Source organism: Panulirus ornatus, chromosome 10 (genome assembly GCF_036320965.1).
Source record: "Panulirus ornatus isolate Po-2019 chromosome 10, ASM3632096v1, whole genome shotgun sequence".
In the NCBI taxonomy this organism is placed as follows: Eukaryota; Metazoa; Arthropoda; class Malacostraca; order Decapoda; family Palinuridae; genus Panulirus; species Panulirus ornatus.
The window spans coordinates 52,173,686-52,198,338 of NC_092233.1; the positions used below are offsets into that span (position 1 = coordinate 52,173,686).

General features: G+C 39.3%; 1 protein-coding gene across 1 annotated transcript in view; it reads left to right on the forward strand.

Annotated features, from left to right (window-relative positions):
- Positions 1–24,653, forward strand: part of Cadps (calcium-dependent secretion activator 1) — a 1,554,015-nt gene that overhangs the window by 899,360 nt on the left and 630,002 nt on the right. The window contains exon 11 of the mRNA XM_071665310.1: positions 7,153–7,249. Within this exon, the coding sequence (XP_071521411.1) occupies positions 7,153–7,249 (97 nt within the window). The remainder of the gene's footprint in view (positions 1–7,152; positions 7,250–24,653) is intronic.

The following is a 24,653-nucleotide window of genomic DNA, read 5'->3' on the forward strand; positions in this document are numbered from 1 at the left end:
GAAAGTGGTTGACATTGTCCACAGTCTTGGAATTAGTTTATGAACGTGGGCATTTATGTCCTCTTGAATTAGCAGTCTGTGTACCGATACTGGTGAGCCCCCTGTTCTTTTAAGATATGAAGAACTTGGTTTAAAGTTTCTCTTAGGCTTCAGTGTACATCATCTAAAAGTACATGCTGCCAAGAGGTCTGAGGAATTTTGATCAATATCCAGAATTCTCAAGATCATTATTGAATGTCAGAATAAGAAATGCAAATAATTGTACTGGTTTGGAATTAGTAACTTCAAGAAATAGGTTTTCTTGGTCCCCTTTTTGTAGCACTTTTGAGATCAAACTTTGTAGGATATAGATGAAAACAATTAAAAGTAACTTTGCTTCCACAATTACAGAAAGTAAATTTTTTCTGCATGATACTAATACAAACAAACCAAATACATTTACCAATGCCAAAAAATGTAATAAAGGCATAGGCTTTGCTGTAGTTACTGAAGAAGAATATCTTAAAGAAACATTACTAAGAGAATCTTCATTATTTGCTGCACAACTGTCTGGTATTCAGGTTGCACTTTGATTAATGAGCAATCTTCCCCAAAAGAATTTAGTCTACTCTTATTCCCAGAGTTTATTCCAAGCCTTACCATGCTATACTTCAGTCCATCCCACAGTTCAAAAGTTCAAGATGAGTTTTCTGGACGTGTTGATATCAGCAGTAATGAAATAGCTGATGCTGAGGCTAAAGCAGTTATGTCAAGCAATCTATAGATGGTTATGTCTCGCAGTGATTTTGTGTGCATAATCAATAGATAAGTTAGCTGTATATGGCAGGTTAGATGGGACTTGGAAGCCCCAATTCAACAAGCTACAAGGATAGAGAAAATTTCTGAAGTATGGCATTCCTAATTAAAGATGAATTAGTATTTTGAGAAAGTTCTTTATCAACTTTAATGGCTTGTGCTGTGTTGACCTTAGGTCACTTAATAGAGATGAGACTTGCCCCAATATATGACACCTGCAGTTGCAAAATCACTGTGGAATATGTTCTAATGGAATGCCAAAGGTATAGGAGTCTCAAAGTCATATGGGAGTCTATGATAACAGCAGAAGGAACAAAAGTATTAGAGAAATTTTATATGATGATGTTAATGTAAATAGACATAAATGTTTTAAAGGAAATGAAAATATCTTGTTTTGTATAGATAGTTTCACGCTTTTGATTTTTTAAAGGAATCCAAGATATGTAATTCTATGTAAATACTTTTAAGATTTTTCATGATAAAAAGCTCTGAATAACCAAGAGATTCTAGAAATTTACAAATTTTACAAATTCTACAATATCAAATCAACGAACTGTTTTCTTCCTACAGGGTAGGTTAGTGAGCGAGCCTCCCTTTATCCTTCTGTTCCAGTTCCCTCCTCACTCTTTTACTCTTTGCTATGTAGTTTGAAGTTTTGTGGCAAGAAATAGCAAGCATCTTCATGGATATATTAAAGCTTTAGAATTGTATGATGTGGTAGCTTAGCAGCAAGAGAGAGAGAGTGACAGTTAATAGTTTATATAAGTTGGTCCTGCCCTTAGGGCCAATAGTTGGTAAACCACAGCATATTATTGGGATGGGGTTTTGCCTTATCAGTATCCCTAAGGGAGAGTGGCTCTCTCATTGTGCTTGTCCAGTGGCAATCTCTGTATGAAGAAAACTTTTTACTGACAGTTTACTTTACGGAACATTAAAACTTACAACAGATCATGAACATTACTTTTGTATACATCATATATATATATGCATATATATATATATATATATATATATATATATATATATATATATATATATATATATATATATATATATATATATATATTATCTCTCTTTTCTTTCTTTCAAAATATTCGCCATTTCCCACGTTAGCAAGGTAGCGTTAAAAACAGAGGACTGGGCCTCTGAAGGAATATCCTCACCTGGCCTCGTTCTCTGTTCCTTCTTTCGGAAAATTAAAGAAAAATAAAAATGAGAGGGGAGGATTTCCAACCCCCCGCTCCCTCCCCTTTTAGTCGCCTTCTACGACACGCAGGGAATACGTGGGAAGTATTCTTTCTCCCCTATCCCCAGGGATATATATATTTTTTTTTTTCATACTATTCGCCATTTCCCACGATAGCAAGGTAGCGTTAAGAACAGAGGACTGGGCCTTTGAGGGAATACCCTCACCTGGCCCCCTTCTCTGTTCCTTCTTTTGGAAAAAAAAAAAATAAATAAATATATATATATATATATATATATATATATATATATATATATATATATATATATATATATATTTTTTTTGCCGCTGTCTCCCGCGTTTGCGAGGTAGCGCAAGGAAACAGACGAAAGAAATGGCCCAACCCACCCCCATACACATGTATATACATACATACACACACACAAATATACATACCTACACAGCTTTCCATGGTTTACCCCAGACGCTTCACATGCCCTGATTCAATCCACTGACAGCACGTCAACCCCGGTATACCACATCAATCCAATTCACTCTATTCCTTGCCCTCCTTTCACCCTCCTGCATGTTCAGGCCCTGAACACACAAAATCTTTTTCACTCCATCTTTCCACCTCCAATTTGGTTTCCCACTTCTCCTCGTTCCCTCCACCTCCGACACATATATCCTCTTGGTCAATCTTTCCTCACTCATTCTCTCCATGTGCCCAAACCATTTCAAAACACCCTCTTCTGCTCTCTCAACCATGCTCTTTTTATTTCCACACATCTCTCTTACCCTTACGTTACTTACTCGATCAAACCACCTCACACCACACATTGTCCTCAAACATCTCATTTCCAGCACATCCATCCTCCTGCGCACAACTCTATCCATAGCCCACGCCTCGCAACCATACAACATTGTTGGAACCACTATTCCTTCAAACGTACCCATTTTTGCTTTCCGAGATAATGTTCTCGACTTCCACACATTCTTCAAGGCTCCCAGGATTTTCGCCCCCTCCCCCACCCTATGATCCACTTCCGCTTCCATGGTTTCATCTGCTGCCAGATCCACTCCCAGATATCTAAAACACTCTACTTCCTCCAGTTTTTCTCCATTCAAACTTACCTCCCGATTGACTTGACCCTTAACCCTACTGTACCTGATAACCTTGCTCTTATTCACATTTACTCTTAACTTTCTTCTTTCACACACTTTACCAAACTCAGTCACCAGCTTCAGCAGTTTCTCACATGAATCAGCCACCAGCGCGGTATCATCAGTGAACAACAACTGACTCACTTCCCAAGCTCTCTCATCCCCAACAGACTTCATACTTGCCCCTCTTTCCAAAACTCTTGCATTTACCTCCCTAACAACCCCATCCATAAACAAATTAAACAACCATGTAGACATCACACACCCCTGCCGTAAACCTATATTCACTGGGAACCAATCACTTTCCTCTCTTCCTACACGTATATATATATATATATATATATATATATATATATATATATATATATATATATATACGTATGTAAGTAGGAGAGATGGCCAGAGAGCGTTATTGGATTACGTGTTAATTGACAGGCGCGCGAAAGAGAGACTTTTGGATGTTAATGTGCTGAGAGGTGCAACTGGAGGGATGTCTGATCATTATCTTGTGGAGGCTAAGGTGAAGATTTGTATGGGTTTTCAGAAAAGAAGAGTGAATGTTGGGGTGAAGAGGGTGGTGAGAGTAAGTGAGCTTGGGAAGGAGACTTGTGTGAGGAAGTACCAGGAGAGACTGAGTACAGAATGGAAAAAGGTGAGAATAATGGAAGTAAGGGGAGTGGGGGAGGAATGGGATGTATTTAGGGAATCAGTGATGGATTGCGCAAAAGATGCTTGTGGCATGAGAAGAGTGGGAGATGGGTTGATTAGAAAGGGTAGTGAGTGGTGGGATGAAGAAGTAAGATTATTAGTGAAAGAGAAGAGAGAGGCATTTGGACGATTTTTGCAGGGAAAAAATGCAATTGAGTGGGAGATGTATAAAAGAAAGAGACAGAAGGTCAAGAGAAAGGTGCAAGAGATGAAAAAGAGGGCAAATGAGAGTTGGGGTGAGAGAGTATCATTAAATTTTAGGGTGAATAAAAAGATGTTCTGGAAGGAGGTAAATAAAGTGCGTAAGACAAGGGAGCAAATGGGAACTTCAGTGAAGGGCACAAATGGGGAGGTGATAACAAGTAGTGGTGATGTGAAAAGGAGATGGAGTGAGTATTTTGAAGGTTTGTTGAATGTGTTTGATGATAGAGTGGCAGATATAGGGTGTTTTGGTTGAGGTGGTGTGCAAAGTGAGAGGGTTAGGGAAAATGATTTGATAAACAGAGAAGAGGTAGTAAAAGCTTTGCGGAAGATGAAAGCCGGCAAGGCAGCAGGTTTGGATGTTATTGCAGTGGAATTTATTAAAAAAGGGGGTGACTGTATTATTGACTGGTTGGTAAGGTTATTTAATGTATGTATGACTCATGGTGAGGTGCCTGAGGATTGGCGGAATGCGTGCATAGTGCCATTGTACAAAGGCAAAGGGGATAAGAGTGAGTGCTCAAATTACAGAGGTATAAGTTTGTTGAGTATTCCTGGTAAATTATATGGGAGGGTATTGATTGAGAGGGTGAAGGCATGTACAGAGCATCAGATTGGGGAAGAGCAGTGTGGTTTCAGAAGTGGTAGAGGATGTGTGGATCAGGTGTTTGCTTTGAAGAATGTATGTGAGAAATACTTAGAAAAGCAAATGGATTTGTATGTAGCATTTCTGGATCTGGAAAAGGCATATGATAGAGTTGATAGAGAATCTCTGTTGAAGGTATTAAGAATATATGGTGTAGGAGGTAAGTTGTTAGAAGCAGTGAAAAGTTTTTATCGAGGATGTAAGGCATGTGTACGTGTAGGAAGAGAGGAAAGTGATTGGTTCTCAGTGAATGTAGGTTTGCGGCAGGGGTGTGTGATGTCTCCATGGTTGTTTAATTTGTTTATGGATGGGGTTGTTAGGAATGAATGCAAGAGTTTTGGAAAGAGGGGCAAGTATGAAGTCTGTTGGGGATGAGAGAGCTTGGGAAGTGAGTCAGTTGTTGTTCGCTGATGATACAGCGCTGGTGGTTGATTCATGTGAGAAACTGCTGAAGCTGGTGACTGAGTTTGGTAAAGTGTGTGAAAGAAGAAAGTAAAGAGTAAATGTGAATAAGAGCAAGGTTATTAGGTACAGTAGGGTTGAGGGTCAAGTCAATTGGGAGGTAAGTTTGAATGGAGCAAAACTGGAGGAAGTAAAGGTTTTTAGATATCTGGAAGTGGATCTGGCAGCGGATGGAACCATGGAAGCGGAAGTGGATCATAGGGTGGGGGAGGGGGCGAAAATTCTGGGAGCCTTGAAGAATGTGTGGAAGTCGAGAACATTATCTCGGAAAGCAAAAATGGGTATGTTTGAAGGAATAGTGGTTCCAACAATGTTGTATGGTTGCGAGGCGTGGGCTATGGATAAAGTTGTGCGCAGGAGGATGGATGTGCTGGAAATGAGATGTTTGAGGACAATGTGTGGTGTGAGGTGGTTTGATCGAGTAAGTACCGTAAGGGTAAGAGAGATGAGTGGAAATAAAAAGTGCGTGATTGAGAGAGCAGAAGAGGGTGTTTTGAAATGGTTTGGGCACATGGAGAGAATGAGTGAGGAAAGATTGACCAAGAGGATATATGTGTCGGAGGTGGAGGGAACGAGGAGAAGTGGGAGACCAAATTGGAGGTGGAAAGATGGAGTGAAAAAGATTTTGTGTGATTGGGGCCTGGACATGCAGGAGGGTGAAAGGAGGGCAAGGAATAGAGTGAATTGGATCGATGTGGTATACTGGGGTTGACGTGCTGTCAATGGATTTAATCAGGGCATGTGAAGCGTCTGGGGTAAACCATGGAAAGCTGTGTAGGTATGTATATTTGCGTGTGTGGACGTATGTATATACATGTGTATGGGGGTGGGTTGGGCCATTTCTTATGTCTGTTTCCTTGCGCTACCTCGCAAACGCAGGAGACAGCGGCAAAAAAAAAACTAAAAATAAATATTTTTTTTTCTTTTTCTTTTTTCCAAAGAAAGGAACAGAGAAGGGGGCTGGATGAGGATGTTTCCTTAGAGGCCCAGTCCTCTGTTCTTAACGCTACCTCGCTAAGGCGGGAAATGGCGAACAGTATGAAAAAAATGAAAAAATATATATATATATATATATATATATATATATATATATATATATATATATATATATATATATATATATATATATTTCTCCCCTATCCCTGGGGATAGGGGAAAAAGAATACTTCCCATGTATTCCCTGCGTGTCGTAGAAGGCGACTAAAAGGGAAGGGAGCGGGGGGCTGGAAATCCTCCCCTCTCGTTTTTAGTTTTCCTAATGAAGGAACAGAGGACGGGGGCCAATTGAGAATATTCCCTCAAAGGCTCAGTCCTCTGTTCTTGACGCTACCTTGCTAACGCGGGAAATGGCGAATAGTATGAAAAAAAAAAATATATATATATATATATATATATATATATATATATATATATATATATATACGTGGGAAGGATTCTTAATCCCCTATCCCCAGGGATATATATATATATATATATATATATATATATATATATATATTCAAATTTTGATAAACATGTATTTCCTGCGTGTCGTAGAAGGCGACTAAAAGGGGAGTGAGCGGGGGGCTGGAAATCCTCCCCTCTCGTTTTTTTTTTTTTTTTAATTTTCCAAGAGAAGGAACAGAGAAGAGGGCCAGGCGAGGATATTTCCTCAAAGGCCCAGTCCTCTGTTCTTAACGCTACCTCGCTGTCGCGGGAAATGGCGGATAGTATGAAAAAAAAAAAAAAAAATATATATATATATATATATATATATATATATATATATATATATATTGTTTACATGGCTTTTTCTTGTGCATTTGTTCATATGCTGTACATGTACATTATATTACAGTATATAGATTATTAATGATTTATCTGTTACATTTACACATTTTAAAAAGTTAATTTCAAAATTCATATGCAACACATATATTATCACCCCTCTTCCCAATTATGAAATTTGTGATGACCTTTAGCTAATACATGTTTGTGATCCCATGAACAGCAGGTCTCAGAGCTCGTTAAGTGGGCGTGATAGTGACAGTATGGATAACGAGGTCACACTGTCCAAGATGGATGTTGTCCTGTCCTTTGTATTAGAGGTAAGATCTAACACAATTGTCATTGCTTTCAATTATAGTGCAAAGAAGGAAGATATTTGATGATCAAACATACAATCTGGCATGCAAAAGCTTACATTCATTATTAGGTATGTATGTTGCCTTTCAACTCAACAAAATATTTTTTGGACTTTTCTGGCCAGACACAGATAAATCTATTTTCATAGCCTGTGACATCTTTGAATGGAAATGGTTTTCAACTTTTCTGCATTGTTGTCGTAGTTAGAGTAATATAGAGTAAAATCTCTGTTATATGAAATGCATAGGGGAATCAGCCTTTTAGATTACAAAATCTCTGGTTATTCAAGTTTTTTAATACATTAGGTAATTCAGAAATTGTAATGTTTTAAGATATATTATACAATTGTAATTATTTTTATGGAGGAAATATTAGTATATGTAAGCAAATGAAACTGAAGTCCTTCAGAAGTACCACTTTGGACTCACCCTTAGGTAGCCACTTGCACAACTGTCTTCTTTTTGAGGCATAAAACATTTCTCTTACACTTCGTGCAAGTTGTAGAGAGCTTTCAGCATCTGTAAGGCAATTGCTGATGACTCTTGAAGAGGGCCATTATCCACAATAAAAAACCAGGGTGCACAAAATACACAAATGTTCAAAGATCAGCCCACAACACTGCCAGAAAGCACATGGGAGATGGTAAACAGTCACTAGCCCCACAAGACACCATGTGGTGAATACATTGATTGCTGTAATGTTGTGTGTGCACGATTCAAAATATTTTTTGTAACTTTTTGAATTTTTTTCAATAATTGAGGATTGCCAAACTAAAATTGAAAAACCTGTGTTGCTTTGAACATTTTGTTGTCTTGAATTACTGATAACAGAGGTTTTACTATGATAATGAATTAAGTTGTAATTTGTAAATATCAAGTTGCATATGTACAATACTCAAACAAGTGTACAGTTAAGTTAATCAAGACCATAAATGTACTTAATTGTTTGCAAATTTAATTGACTCAACTCGTTTTTTTAAGCCAGTACAGAATTTCTTTGGTTTATGATTTTCTTTATTCAAAATGTAACTGCAAACATCTGCATATGAAAATGTGTAAATGAAAATTTTGTCTTTTACAGTAGATAATGCATTTGAATCACTATAGGTTATATAGTAAGTAGCAAATAGTTCATAATTCTGTTTCTTGTCATGACTGAATGTTCTGTATGGTAATTGCTGACTGTTTCAGGCATTACAATAGCTAAACCCCTGACTGATGTTTAAATATCTTTAATGCTGCTTTCTTACATTTCCCAGTTCTATAAGTTTTATGCCATTACCTGCCATGCAGAGAAGCTTAATGGTTTGCCCATCTATGGATCCAGATTTGTGAATATGATATCTCATGACTGGGTGGTTAGATATGGACCTGACTTGTTCCTCAGATACTGCATTGAAAAACTTCACCTTTTTGAGTTTTGATTGTTAGATAAAGAAATGTTAAGGCCACAAGTCTATGTAACTAAAGTGCTTCTGAATGCTTCTGCATTATATATCGTATGACTGGGTCATTGGATATAGACCTATTGAGTAATGTAGGTACTGCATACAGACATCTGCAATTGTGATAATGTTTTTGAGACTAGAATGCTCAGAAGTTAAGTTCTAAAGGGTTTTGTCTGCTAAGGTGCAAATGAATGCTTGTATACATGATATTTCGTGGTATGGACAAAATTTTACTACACATGCTGCGAACAATGCTCTGCACACACCTAAATTTCTTAGATTAGGGCCAAAATTCAAGGTCTCACGGTTTTGTGTCCTGAAATTTATTCAATGCTTGTATACACCTGGTAAAAAAGTATCATTCCACTTTTTGTTTGAAACAATATGTCACCATAGGTGAAGGATTTTGAAAAATGCTCATTTTACGTCACATTAGTAGCCCTGCTCTCCTGATATTGTAATATATCAATTACTAGCCATGTTTCCTGTCATTTACTATAATGAATGTTGCATATCCTTATGTACATTATTTTCATATTGTGATAGAAATAACAATGAAATGGGTTACCATAATTATTAGAAATTTTGTCACATTTGTGCTAGCCATCCCTACCAAACTAACATAATTCGTATTTCAAAGTCCACTCGATACATCCTGGAAGATACTTTTTTACCATTTGTACATGATATTCCATGACTGGGTGCCTGGATATGAATGAGACTTGTACCATAAATGCACCTAATTAATTTTTCAAGATGAGGATTATAGGCCAAGGTCATGCACATGAATGCTGCTATATACTGGTATGTACAAAATACTTGATGACAAGGTGATTAGATATGGGCTAACAAATACCACACATTCTTCTTTCTAAGCTCAATACCTGATCAAGGATTTGAGGTTTGGATCAAGTATTATTGTCATAAGGTCTCGTTTACTGAGTACAAAAAAAAATCTAAAGACTTAAATAAGAGGATATAATGGCCATTACTTCCTGATACAGATTGCTTTGATTATACTGAAATATTACTGAAACATTATTTTTAGTCTGCTGTAGATGTGGTTCTAGTCTGCAGCCAGTTCACTTGAAAACAAAGAAAACAGTATAGCTAACTTAGGAAAGGACATTTTGCAATTGTTACTCCTGATTTATAACCTAAAGGTTTGATCTTAAGTCATTCATTACTATAAAGCTTAACTTTCAGTATTGCAATATGGTTTCTTTGAAGTCATATGAATTTTGAAGCAAGATGCAGTGAAAAATGATAAATCCAAAGGCATTTGAAAAAGAAATCTGAATCTGTATCATAGGAAAACTTAAAAAAATGAAAGTTACAATAAAAGAATAGGTAGTAAACAGTGATAATTTAGGGATTAAACCCTTGGGTGCACATTTTGTTATCAAAGTCATACCCTATTGATGTGATTTTGCCCTTGAAATATGTAAGTAGTGTTATGAAATTTTTACTACTTCTCAAACACAAAAATCCCATGAGGTTTCTTACCTGGCACTTAATTTCCTTCCAAAGCCTGTTAAACAGTGAAAAATTATTTTTGTAGTAGAATTGATAAAAAACTTTACCACCCCAAGCTTCTCTGCTGTCGACTTCTTATTTGAATTTTCTTTCTGTTTGAACGAATCATCATAATCCTATGCATAAGATTTTGATCCAGCTTTGAAAAGTAAGAACTACAATCAAGATCATAACTGAAGTGCTCTATTGCAATTATACAAAGGAACACCTTTGAGTCAGAGACCTTAAACACCAGTATCTGCTTAGTCTCCTCAGTTATCAGCACTCTCTTCTTCTTCCTACTCATGGTGTCCTGGAAAGAACGAGAGAAAACTTTTAAATGGAAGTGTCTGAGTTAAAGGGATGCCTGTCAAGACTAAAGGGATGGTGCCCTTATCCCTCATCATTAAAACACTGTAAACTATTAGAATATGTTCTTTCATGGAGCAGAGTTTTACAAAAAATTAGTTGTAGAACATATTATGTTGCTGTGATGTCCATTACTCACCTGATTTGTGGCTGGAATGCAGAGAAAGGATATATAAACTCTGAACTTATCCTGCTTGGTAACTCCTGACTGTTGAGTGTTTGTCGTAATGTTTAATGTGGGTGCCTGGGATGGCAGTATTTATCAGATTTCCACTGCATGCTCTAGAGAAAATGAGAGAGGACTGGGGTAAGGGAAAAACTTTTGACTGCAGTAAAATATGGTCAACTGTTGCATTTGATTGGTAGAGGGTCAGAATCAGCCGGTGCTGAGTGGCACATTCAAACGGTTAAAGGTGTAGGAATGTACTTTTAAGAGGATGAAGTTTAAAGTTGGCACTCCACACAGATCAGCTTTGCCTTCCCCAAAGAATAGTGTTGTAATCCATGGTGCACAATAGCTTGAGCTTCATATGTTCTGCACATACGGGATCCAATGGTATAAGGAACAGCTGTCACTTACCTGATATTGGGTTTAGGGCAGTGAGTTTAAAGCATATGTAATCAAGACTATAGGCACATTAGGAAAAGAACAAAACGGTATTCAGTGTTTGTTGCTACATTTTCTTTTGTCATCTAATATGATCTAAGCTCGTTAACCCTTGTAGGGCATTCCAGTGGTCAAAAAGTTCTTCCACAGGTGCCATAGGTTAGCAAAATTAGAAATGTAAAAAAAAAAGAATTTTGGGTAATATAAACAACCACAGCCAGTTAAACTCAGCATGTCATAGATGATTAAACCTTAATAGGATGCTGAGGTATATAAAACTATGTGCATTACTGCATTGACTTTTTTCTGTGCTTATACTAAACAACCCCAGCATATGATCCTTCCCTCACTTAACTCAATTGAGTTTGGAGTTTGTCCTCTAATATGATTTTTTTAAAAGTCCTTCTCATGGTCTCCTGATATGTTCACATACACCCATCCCTTGCTTTATGCAGGGATTATGTTCTGCAAAAACCTCACACAAAGAGAAATTGCATATAGGGATGTTTTGACACACTTTCTACCATACTCATGTGCATAGTAGTAAATTTTGACCACATAAAACAGGGACTGATAGAAGTAGGTTACTCGTAGAAAAGCAAAATTGTATATAGTCGTCCTGTGTAAAGCATAGGATGGGTGTATATTAGTTTACTGTTTGTCATGATATGAGCCTCACCTAAATCATGACTATTTACAGTGTCTAAGAAGGTGGGTCATGAAAAGTAGTGTGTTCTACATTTTCCTACCATGGTGATCTGTGGGTGACTGTGTTTTGAATATTTTTCCATGGCCTGCCTAGAGTTTTGTACAACAAAAGGCTTCTGAGCTTACCTCTTGTGAGTAAAGGAACTACTGAGTCCTTCAGATGTAGGTGGGAAAATTGAGAACAGACCAAATACATATTCCCTTGGTGGACTTTTATATATCTTGCAAAGTTGAACCATAAAGATGGTACTTTATGCATTTTGCAGAAGATTGACTTTTGGATGTTGAGATCTTAGGTCGACATCACCAGATCATTTGTTCAAGAGTGCTACTAAACACTCATGTACATAGTATCTAATTAGTATTTTAACAGATATAGATCAAACTTGTGCCTAAATCTTGTCATTTTACACACTATAGCAGGAATTTGAGATACTATCACATGTATGTCAGAAGAGGTAGACAAGAGTGCACTGCACCGATAATCACGCTACCTTCTGGGTGTTTCTGTCAGCCTCACTAACATGTTGGGTGCTCTTGTTCAATCCACTGATACTTACTTTTTTTCCCAAATTTCATATAACACTGATTGACTTTCATTTTATAGTCTTTAATATGCCTCTATTTTATCAACTCCTTTTTGTGTCATTTCTTTGATAAAAGATTTGATTTGATGTGATCTTTCTAATTTTTTTCCAATTTCACCGTAAAGTTTACATATATAATATCAAGATCTTTTCAAGCAGCATTATTGAATGAAATCTTAGATTTTCAAGAAAAGTTGAAAATGTCTCAGAAAAGTACTCTTCAATATGTTTATGAGGGAGAAGGATGAAAAATTATTTTCTGTGGAAACAAATGTATTCCAAAACCATGGAAGTGCATTGCAATAATGTTTTTTCTATTCATAATTTCTACTAGGACCATTTATTTTTTAAAGAATTATGGTGTTAACCAGGACTATTCCTAAGGCTCCTGCAGCCCAAGGCTGCTCTCCTTCCAGTTCCAGTGATATTTAGACTACTTTGGAGTGAGACGTACTCTGATGAAACTGTATTTTTAATGATGCAGCCTTACCAAGGGTGATATTTCATTTGCATTATAAACTCAAGCAAGGAGAGACCAGTAATACCGGTGCATTATATACATATATTTGTTATTATTATTATTATTATACTTGATCGCTGTAGTGCCAAGAAACAGACAAAGAAGACCCATTTATTCACAAACACAAGTATATACATACATGCCCATCCATGTACATATACATATATGTATGAACATATACATACATATACATACAAATACACTGCCATATACATATATACCCATGTACATATTCTTACTCCCTTGCCTTTACCCATTCCCAGCACCACCCCGCTCCACAGGAAGCAGCATCACCACTCCCTGCATCAGTGAGGTAGCGCTAGGAAAACAGAGAAAAAAATAGGGTGGGGGAGGGGTCGAAAGTTCTGGAAGCATTGAAAAATGTGTGGAAGTCGAGAAAATTATCTTGGAAAGCAAAAATGGATATGTTTCAGGGAACAGTGGTTCCAACCATGTTATATGGTTGCGAGGCATGGGCTATAGATAGAGTTGTGCGGAGAAGGGTGGATGTGTTGGAAATGAAATGTTTGAGGACAATATGTGGTGTGAGGTGGTTTGATTGAGTAAGCAATGAAAGGGTAAGAGAGCTGTGTGGTAATAAAAAGAGTGTGGTTGAGAGAGCAGAAGAGGGTGTTTTGAAATGGTTTAGTCTCATGGAGAGAATGAGTGAGGAAAGATTGACAAAGAGGATATATGCTGTCAGAGGTAGAGGGAACAGAGGAGAAGTGGGAGACCAAATTGGAGGTGGAAAGATGGAATGAAAAAGATTCTGAGTGATCAGGGCCTTTGTTGTCTTTTCCTAGTGCTACCTCGCACGCATGCAGGGGGAGGGGGTTGTTATTTCACGTGTGGTGGGGTGGCGATGGGAATGAATAAGGGCAGACAGTATGAATTATGTACATGTGTATATATGTATATGTCTGTGTGTTTATGTATATGTATACATTGAGATGTATATGTATGTATATGTGCGTGTGTGGACGTGTATGTATATACATGTGTATGTGGGTAGGTTGGGCCATTCTTTTGTCAGTTTCCTTGCGCTACCTCACTAATGCGGGAGACAATGACGAAGTAAAATAAATAGAATATATTTATTTACTATACTTTGTCGATTTTTCCAGGAAAATAGTGCAAATGACTGGGAGATGTATAAAAGAAAGAGGCAGGAGGTCAAGAGAAAGGTGCAAGAGGTGAAAAAGAGGGCAAATGAGAGTTGGTGTGAGAGAGAGAATAAAAAGATGTTTTGGAAGGAAGTAAATAAAGTGCATAAGACAAGAGAAGAAATGGGAACATCGGTGAAGGGGGCAAATGGATAGGTAATAACAAATTGTGGTGATGTGAGGAGGAGATGGAGTGAGTATTTTGAAAGTTCGTTGAATGCGTTAGATGATAGAGTGGCAGATATAGGGTGTTTTGGTAGAGGTGGTGTGCGAAGTGAGAGGGTCAGGGAAAATGAATTGGTAAACATATATGTATGAACATATACATACATATACATACAAATACACTGTCATATACATATATACCCATGTACATATTCTTACTCCCTTGCCTTTACCCATTCCCGGCACCACCCCGCTCCACAGGAAGCAGCATCACCACTCCCTGCATCAGTGAGGTAGCGCTAGGAAAACAGAGAAAAAAATAGGGTGGGGGAGGGGTCGAAAGTTCTGGAAGCATTGAAAAATGTGTGGAAGTCGAGAAAATTATCTTGGAAAGCAAAAATGGATATGTTTCAGGGAATAGTGGTTCCAACCATGTTATATGGTTGCGAGGTATGGGCTATAGATAGAGTTGTGCGGAGAAGGGTGGATGTGTTGGAAATGAAATGTTTGAGGACAATATGTGGTGTGAGGTGGTTTGATTGAGTAAGCAATGAAAGGGTAAGAGAGATGTATGGAAATAAAAAGAGCGTGGTTGAGAGAGCAGAAGAGGGTGTTTTGAAATGGTTTGGGCACATGGAGAGAATGAGTGAGGAAAGATTGACCAAGAGGATATATGTGTCGGAGGTGGAGGGAATGAGGAGAAGTGGGAGACCAAATTGGAGGTGGAAAGATGGAGTGAAAAAGATTTTGTGTGATCGGGGCCTGAACATGTAGGAGGGTGAAAGGAGGGCAAGGAATAGAGTGAATTGGATCGATGTGGTATACCGGGGTTGACATGCTGTCAGTGGATTGAATCAGGGCATGTGAAGCGTCTGGGGTAAACCATGGAAAGCTGTGTAGGTATGTATATTTGCGTGTGTGGACGTGTATGTATATACATGTGTATAGGGGTGAGTTGGGCCATTTCTTTCGTCTGTTTCCTTGCGCTACCTCGCAAATGCGGGAGACAGCGACAAAGAAAAAAAGAAAAATATATATATATATATATATATATATATATATATATATATATATATATATATATATATATATATATATATATATCTTATCATTCTTTCAAACTATTCGCCATTTCCTGCTTTAGCGAGGTAGAGTTAAGAACAGAGGACTGGGCCTTTGGGGGAATATCCTCACCTGGCCCCCTTCTCTGTTCCTTCTTTTGGAAAATGAAAAAAAACGAGAGGGGAGGATTTCCAGCCCCCCGCTCCCTCCCCATTTAGTCGCCTTGTACAACACGCAGGGAATACGTGGGAAGTATTCTTTCTCCCCTATTACCAGGGATAATATATATATATATATATATATATATATATATATTTTTTTTTTTGCTTTGTCGCTGTCTCCCGCGTTTGCGAGGTAGCGCAAGGAAACAAACAAAAGAGATGGCCCAACCCACCCCCATACACATGTATATACATACATCCACACACGCAAATATACATACCTACACAGCTTTCCATGGTTTACCCCAGACGCTTCACATGCCCTGATTCAATCCACTGACAGCATGTCAACCCTGGTATACCACATCGATCCAATTCACTCTATTCCTTGCCCTCCTTTCACCCTCCTGCATGTTCAGGCCCCGATCACACAAAATCTTTTTCACTCCATCTTTCCACCTCCGATTTGGTCTCCCACTTCTCCTCGTTCCCTCCACCTCCGACACATATATCCTCTTGGTCAATCTTTCCTCACTCATTCTCTCCATGTGCCCAAACCATTTCAAAACACCCTCTTCTGCTCTCTCAACCACGCTCTTTTTATTTCCACACATCTCTCTTACCCTTACATTACTTACTTGATCAAACCACCTCACACCACACATTGTCCTCAAACATCTCATTTCCAGCATATCCATCCTCCTGTGCACAACTCTATCCATAGCCCACGCCTCGCAACCATACAACATTGTTGGAACCACTATTCCTTCAAACATACCCATTTTTGCTTTCCGAGATAATGTTCTCAACTTCCACACATTCTTCAAGGCTCCCAGGATTTTCGCCCCCTCCCCCACCCTATGATCCACTTCCGCTTCCATGGTTCCATCCGCTGCCAGATCCACTCCCAGATATCTAAAACACTTTACTTCCTCCAGTTTTTCTCCATTCAAACTTACCTCCCAATTGACTTGACCCTCAACCCTACTGTACCTAATAACCTTGCTCTTATTTACATTTACTCTTAACTTTCTTCTTTCACACACTTTACCAAACTCAGTCACCAGCTTCTACAGTTTCTCACATGAATCAGCCACTAGCGCTGTATCATCAGCGAACAACAACTGACTCACTTCCCAAGCTCTCATCCCCAACAGACTTCATACTTGCCCCTCTATCCAAAACTCTTGCATTCACCTCCCTAACGACCCCATCCATAAACAAATTAAACAACCATGTAGACATCACACACCCCTGCCGCAGACCTACATTCACTGAGAACCAATCACTTTCCTCTGTTCCTACACGTACACATGCCTTACATCCTCGATAAAAACTTTTCACTGCTTCTAACAACTTGCCTCCCACACCATATATTCTTAATACCTTCCACAAAGCATCTCTATCAACTCTATCATATGCCTTCTCCAGATCCATAAATGCTACATACAAATCCATTTGCTTTTCTAAGTATTTCTCACATACATTCTTCAAAGCAAACACCTAATCCACACATCCTCTACCACTCCTGAAACCACACTGCTCTTCCCCAATCTGATGCTCTGTACATGCCTTCACCCTCTCAATCAATACCCTCCCATATAATTTACCAGGAATACTCAACAAACTTATACCTCTGTAATTTGAGCACTCACTCTTATCCCCTTTGCCTTTGTACATTGGCACTATGCACGCATTCCGCCAATCCTCAGACACCTCACCATGAGTCATACATACATTAAATAACCTCACCAACCAGTCAATAATACAGTCACCCCCTTTTTTAATAAATTCCACTGCAATACCATCCAAACCTGCTGCCTTGCCGGCTTTCATCTTCCGCAAAGCTTTTACTACCTCTTCTCTGTTTACCAAATCATTTTCCCTAACCCTCTCACTTTGCACACCACCTCGACCAAAACACCCTATATCTGCCACTCTATCATCAAACACATTCAACAAACCTTCAAAATACTCACTCCATCTCCTTCTCACATCACCACTACTTGTTATCACTCTATATATATATATATATATATATATATATATATATATATATATATATATATATATACACACATACATACCCTCCTTGTATTTTAACTTTCTAAAAGGGGAAGCAGAAGGAGGAGTCACGCAGGGAGCGCTCATCCTCCTCGAAGGCTCACATTGGGGTGTCTAAATGTGTGTGGATGTAACCAAGATGAGAAAAGAGGAGGGATAGGTAGTATGTTTGAGGAAAGGAACCTGGATGTTTTGGCTCTGAGTGAAATGAAGTTCAAGGGTAAAGGGGAAGAGTGGTTTGGGAATGTCTTGGGAGTAAAGTTAGTGGTTAGTGAGAGGACAAGAGCAAGGGAAGGAGTAGCACTACTCCTGAAACAGGAGTGGTGGGAGTATGTGATAGAGTGTAAGAAAGTAAATTCTAGATTGATATGGGTAAAGCTGAAAGTTGATGGAGAGAGATGGGTGATTATTGGTGCATATGCACATTGGCATGAGAAGAAAGATCATGAGAGGCAAGTGTTTTGGGAGCAGCTGAATGAGTGTGTTAGTGGTTTTGATGCACCAGACCAGGTTATAGTGATGGGTGATTTGAATGCAAAGGTGAGTGATATGGCAGTTGAGGGAATAATTGGTATACATGGGGTGTTCAGTGTTGTAAATGGAAATGGTGAAGAGCTTGTAGATTTATGTGCTGAAAAAGGACTGATGATTGGGAATACCTGGTTTAAAAAGAGAGATATACATAAGTATACGTATATAAGTAGGAGAGATGGCCAGAGAGCATTGTTGGATTACATGTTAATTGATAGGCATGCGAAAGAGAGACTTTTGGATGTAAATGTGCTGAGAAGTGCATCTGGAGGGATGTCTGATCATTATCTTGTGGAGGCGAAGGTGAAGATTTGTAGAGGCTTTCAGAAACGAAGAGAGAATGTTGGGGTGAAGAGAATGGTGAGAGTAAGTGAGCTTGGGAAGGAGACTTGTGTGAGGAAGTACAAGGAGAGACTGAGTACAGAATGGAAAAAGGTGAGAACAAAGGAGGTAAGGGGAGTGGGGCAGTAATAGGATGTATTTAGGGAATCAGTGATGGCTTGTGCAAACGATGCTTGTGGCATGGGAAGCGTGGGAGGTGGGCAGATTAGAAAGTGTAGTGAGTGGTGGGATGAAGAAGTAAGATTATTAGTGAAAGAGAAGAGAGAGGCATTTGGATGATTTTTGCAGGGAAAAAATGCAAATGAGTGGGAGATGTATAAAAGAAAGTCAGGAGGTCAAGAGAAAGGTGCATGAAGTGAAAAAGAGGGCAAATGAGAATTAGGGTGAGAGAGTATCATTAAATTTTAGGGAGAATAAAAAGATGCTTTGGAAGGAGGTAAATAAAGTGCATAAGACAAGGGAGCAAATGGGAACTTCAGTGAAGGGGGCTAATGGGGAGGTGATTACAAGTTGTGGTGATGTGAGGAGATGGAGTGAGTATTTTGAAGGTTTGTTGAATGTGTTTGATAATAGAGTGGCAGATATAGGGTGTTTTGGTCGAGATTGTGTGCGAAGTGAGAGGGTTAGGAAAAATTATTTGGTAAACAGAGAAGAGGTAGTAAAAGCTTTGTGGAAGATGAAAGCCGGCAAGGCAGCGGGTTTGGATGGTATTGCAGTGGAATTTATTAAAAAAGGGGTGACTGTATTGTTGACTAGTTAATAAGGTTATTTAATGTATGTATGTCTCATGGTGAGGTGCCTGAGGATTGGCAGAATACTTGCATAGTGCCATTGTACAAAGGCAAAGGGGATAAGAGTGAGTGCTCAAATTATAGAGGTATAAGTTTGTTGAGTATTCCAGGTAAATTATATAGGAGGGTATTGATTGAGAGGGTGAAGACATGTACAGAGCATCAGATTGGGGAAGAGCAGTGTGGTTTCAGAAGTGGTAGAGGATGTGTGGATCAGGTGTTTGCTTTGAAGAATGTATGTGAGAAATACTTAGAAAAGCAAATGGATTTGTATGTAGCATTTATGGATCTGGAGAAGGCATATGATAGAGTTGATGGAGATGCTCTGTGGAAGGTATTAAGAATGTATGGTGTGGGAGGCAAGTTGTTAGAAGCAGTGAAAAGTTTTTATCGAGGATGTAAGGCATGTGTACGTGTAGGAAGAGAGTAAAGTGATTGGTTCTCAGTGAATGTATGTTTGCGGCAGGGGTGTGTGATGTCTTCATGGTTGTTTAATTTGATTGTGGATGGGGTTGTTAGGGAGGTGAATGCAAGAGTGGATGAGAGAGCTTGGGAAGTGAGTCAGTTGTTGTTTGCTGATGATACAGCGCTGGTGGCTGATTCATGTGAGAAACTGCAGAAGGTGGTGACTGAGTTTGGTAAAGTGTGTGAAAGAAGAAAGTTGAGAGTAAATGTGAATAAGAGCAAGGTTATTAGGTACAGTAGGGTTGAGGGTCAAGTCAATTGAGAGGTAAGTTTGAATGGAGAACTGGAGGAGGTGAAGTGTTTTAGATTATCTGGTTTTGGATTTGGCAGCAGATGGAACCATGGAAGCGGAAGTGAATCATAGCGTGGGGGAGAGGGCGAAAATTCTGGGAGCCTTGAAGAATGTGTGGAAGTCGGGAACATTATCTCGGAAAGCAAAAATGGGTATGTTTGAAGGAATAGTGGTTCCAACAATGTTGTATGGTTGCGAGGCATGGGCTATGGATAGAGTTGTGCACAGGAGGGTGGATGTGCTGGAAATGAGATGTTTGAGGACAATATGTGGTGTGAGGTGGTTTGATCGAGTAAGTAATGTAAGGGTAAGAGAGAAGTGTGGTAATAAAAAGAGTATGGTTGAGAGAGCAGAAGAGGGTGTCTTGAAATGGTTTGGTCACATGGAGAGAATGAGTGAGGAAAGATTGACCAAAAGGATATATGTGTCGGAGGTGGAGGGAATGAGGAGAAGTGGGAGACCAAATTGGAGGTGGAAAGATGGAGTGAAAAAGATTTTGAGTGATTGGGGCCTGAACATGCAGGAGGGTGAAAGGCGTGTAAGGAATAGAGTGAATTGGAATGACGTGGTATACTAGGGTCGATGTGCTATCAATGGATTGAACCAGGGCATGTGAAGTGTCTGGGGTAAACCATGGAAAGTTCTGTGGGGCGTGGATGTGGAAAGGGAGCTGTGGTTTCGGTGCATTATTACATGACAGCTAGAGACTGAGTGTGAACGAATGGGGCCTTTGTTGTCTTTTCCTAGCACTGCCTCGCACACTTGAGGGGAGAGGGGGTTGGTTATTCCATGTGTGGCGAGTTGGGGATGGGAATCAATAAAGGCAGACAGTGTGAATCATGTACATGTGTATATATGTCTATATCTGTGTGTGTATATATATGTATACATTGAGATGTATAGGTATGTATATGTGCGTGTGTGGACGTGTATGTATATACATGTGTATATATATATATATATATATATATATATATATATATATATATATATATATATATTTTTTTTTTTTTTTTGCTTTGTCGCTGTCTCCCACGTTTGTGAGGTGGCCCAACCCACCCCCAGTACACAATATATATATATATATATTTTTTTTTTTTTTTTTTTTTTTTATACTTTGTCGCTGTCTCCCGCGTTTGCGAGGTAGCGCAAGGAAACAGACGAAAGAAATGGCCCAACCCCCCCCATACACATGTACATACACACGTCCACACACACAAATATACATACCTACACAGCTTTCCATGGTTTACCCCGGACGCTTCACATGCCTTGATTCAATCCACTGACAGCACGTCAACCCCTGTATACCACATCGCTACAATTCACTCTATTCCTTGCCCTCCTTTCACCCTCCTGCATGTTCAGGCCCCGATCACACAAAATCTTTTTCACTCCATCTTTCCACCTCCAATTTGGTCTCCCTCTTCTCCTCGTTCCCTCCACCTCCGACACATATATCCTCTTGGTCAATCTTTCCTCACTCATTCTCTCCATGTGCCCAAACCATTTTAAAACACCCTCTTCTGCTCTCTCAACCACGCTCTTTTTATTTCCACACATCTCTCTTACCCTTACGTTACTTACTCGATCAAACCACCTCACACCACACATTGTCCTCAAACATCTCATTTCCAGCACATCCATCCTCCTGCGCACAACTCTATCCATAGCCCACGCCTCGCAACCATACAACATTGTTGGAACTACTATTCCTTCAAACATACCCATTTTTGCTTTCCGGGATAATGTTCTCGACTTCCACACATTTTTCAAGGCTCCCAAAATTTTCGCCCCCTCCCCCACCCTATGATCCACTTCCGCTTCCATGGTTCCATCCGCTGACAGATCCACTCCCAGATATCTAAAACACTTCACTTCCTCCAGTTTTTCACCATTCAAACTCACCTCCCAATTGACTTGACCCTCAACCCTACTGTACCTAATAACCTTGCTCTTATTCACATTTACTCTTAACTTTCTTCTTCCACACACTTTACCAAACTCCGTCACCAGCTTCTGCAGTTTCTCACATGAATCCGCCACCAGCGCTGTATCATCAGCGAACAACAACTGACTCACTTCCCAAGCTCTCTCATCCCCAACAGACTTCATACTTGCCCCTCTTTCCAAGACTCTTGCATTTACCTCCCTAACAACCCCATCCATAAACAAATTAAACAACCATGGAGACATCACACACCCCTGCCGCAAACCTACATTCACTGAGAACCAATCACTTTCCTCTCTTCCTACACGTACACATGCCTTACATCCTCGATAAAAACTTTTCACTGCTTCTAACAACTTGCCTCCCACACCATATATTCTTAATACCTTCCACAGAGCATCTCTATCAACTCTATCATATGCCTTCTCCAGATCCATAAATGCTACATACAAATCCATTTGCTTTTCTAAGTATTTCTCACATACATTCTTCAAAGCAAACACCTGATCCACACATCCTCTACCACTTCTGAAACCACACTGCTCTTCCCCAATCTGATGCTCTGTACATGCCTTCACCCTCTCAATCAATACCCTCCCATATAATTTACCAGGAATACTCAACAAACTTATACCTCTGTAATTTGAGCACTCACTCTTATCCCCTTTGCCTTTGTACAATGGCACTATGCACGCATTCCGCCAATCCTCAGGCACCTCACCATGAGTCATACATACATTAAATAACCTTACCAACCAGTCAACAATACAGTCACCCCCTTTCTTAATAAATTCCACTGCAATACCATCCAAACCTGCTGCCTTGCCGGCTTTCATCTTCCGCAAAGCTTTTACTACCTCTTCTCTGTTTACCAAATCATTTTCCCTAACCCTCTCACTTTGCACACCACCTCGACCCAAACACCCTATATCTGCCACTCTGTCATCAGACACATTCAACAAACCTTCAAAATACTCATTCCATCTCCTTCTCACATCACCACTACTTGTTATCACTCTATATATATATATATATATATATATATATATATATATATATATATATACACACATACATACCCTCCTTGTATTTTAACTTTCTAAAAGGGGAAGCAGAAGGAGGAGTCACGCAGGGAGCGCTCATCCTCCTCGAAGGCTCACATTGGGGTGTCTAAATGTGTGTGGATGTAACCAAGATGAGAAAAGAGGAGGGATAGGTAGTATGTTTGAGGAAAGGAACCTGGATGTTTTGGCTCTGAGTGAAATGAAGTTCAAGGGTAAAGGGGAAGAGTGGTTTGGGAATGTCTTGGGAGTAAAGTTAGTGGTTAGTGAGAGGACAAGAGCAAGGGAAGGAGTAGCACTACTCCTGAAACAGGAGTGGTGGGAGTATGTGATAGAGTGTAAGAAAGTAAATTCTAGATTGATATGGGTAAAGCTGAAAGTTGATGGAGAGAGATGGGTGATTATTGGTGCATATGCACATTGACATGAGAAGAAAGATCATGAGAGGCAAGTGTTTTGGGAGCAGCTGAATGAGTGTGTTAGTGGTTTTGATGCACAAGACCAGGTTATAGTGATGGGTGATTTGAATGCAAAGGTGAGTGATATGGCAGTTGAGGGAATAATTGGTATACATGGGGTGTTCAGTGTTGTAAATGGAAATGGTGAAGAGCTTGTAGATTTATGTGCTGAAAAAGGACTGATGATTGGGAATACCTGGTTTAAAAAGAGAGATATACATAAGTATACGTATATAAGTAGGAGAGATGGCCAGAGAGCATTGTTGGATTACATGTTAATTGATAGGCATGCGAAAGAGAGACTTTTGGATGTAAATGTGCTGAGAAGTGCATCTGGAGGGATGTCTGATCATTATCTTGTGGAGGCGAAGGTGAAGATTTGTAGAGGCTTTCAGAAACGAAGAGAGAATGTTGGGGTGAAGAGAATGGTGAGAGTAAGTGAGCTTGGGAAGGAGACTTGTGTGAGGAAGTACAAGGAGAGACTGAGTACAGAATGGAAAAAGGTGAGAACAAAGGAGGTAAGGGGAGTGGGGCAGTAATAGGATGTATTTAGGGAATCAGTGATGGCTTGTGCAAACGATGCTTGTGGCATGGGAAGTGTGGGAGGTGGGCAGATTAGAAAGTGTAGTGAGTGGTGGGATGAAGAAGTAAGATTATTAGTGAAAGAGAAGAGAGAGGCATTTGGATGATTTTTGCAGGGAAAAAATGCAAATGAGTGGGAGATGTATAAAAGAAAGTCAGGAGGTCAAGAGAAAGGTGCATGAAGTGAAAAAGAGGGCAAATGAGAATTAGGGTGAGAGAGTATCATTAAATTTTAGGGAGAATAAAAAGATGCTTTGGAAGGAGGTAAATAAAATGCATAAGACAAGGGAGCAAATGGGAACTTCAGTGAAGGGGGCTAATGGGGAGGTGATTACAAGTTGTGGTGATGTGAGGAGATGGAGTGAGTATTTTGAAGGTTTGTTGAATGTGTTTGATGATAGAGTGGCAGATATAGGGTGTTTTGGTCGAGATTGTGTGCGAAGTGAGAGGGTTAGGAAAAATTATTTGGTAAACAGAGAAGAGGTAGTAAAAGCTTTGTGGAAGATGAAAGCCGGCAAGGCAGCGG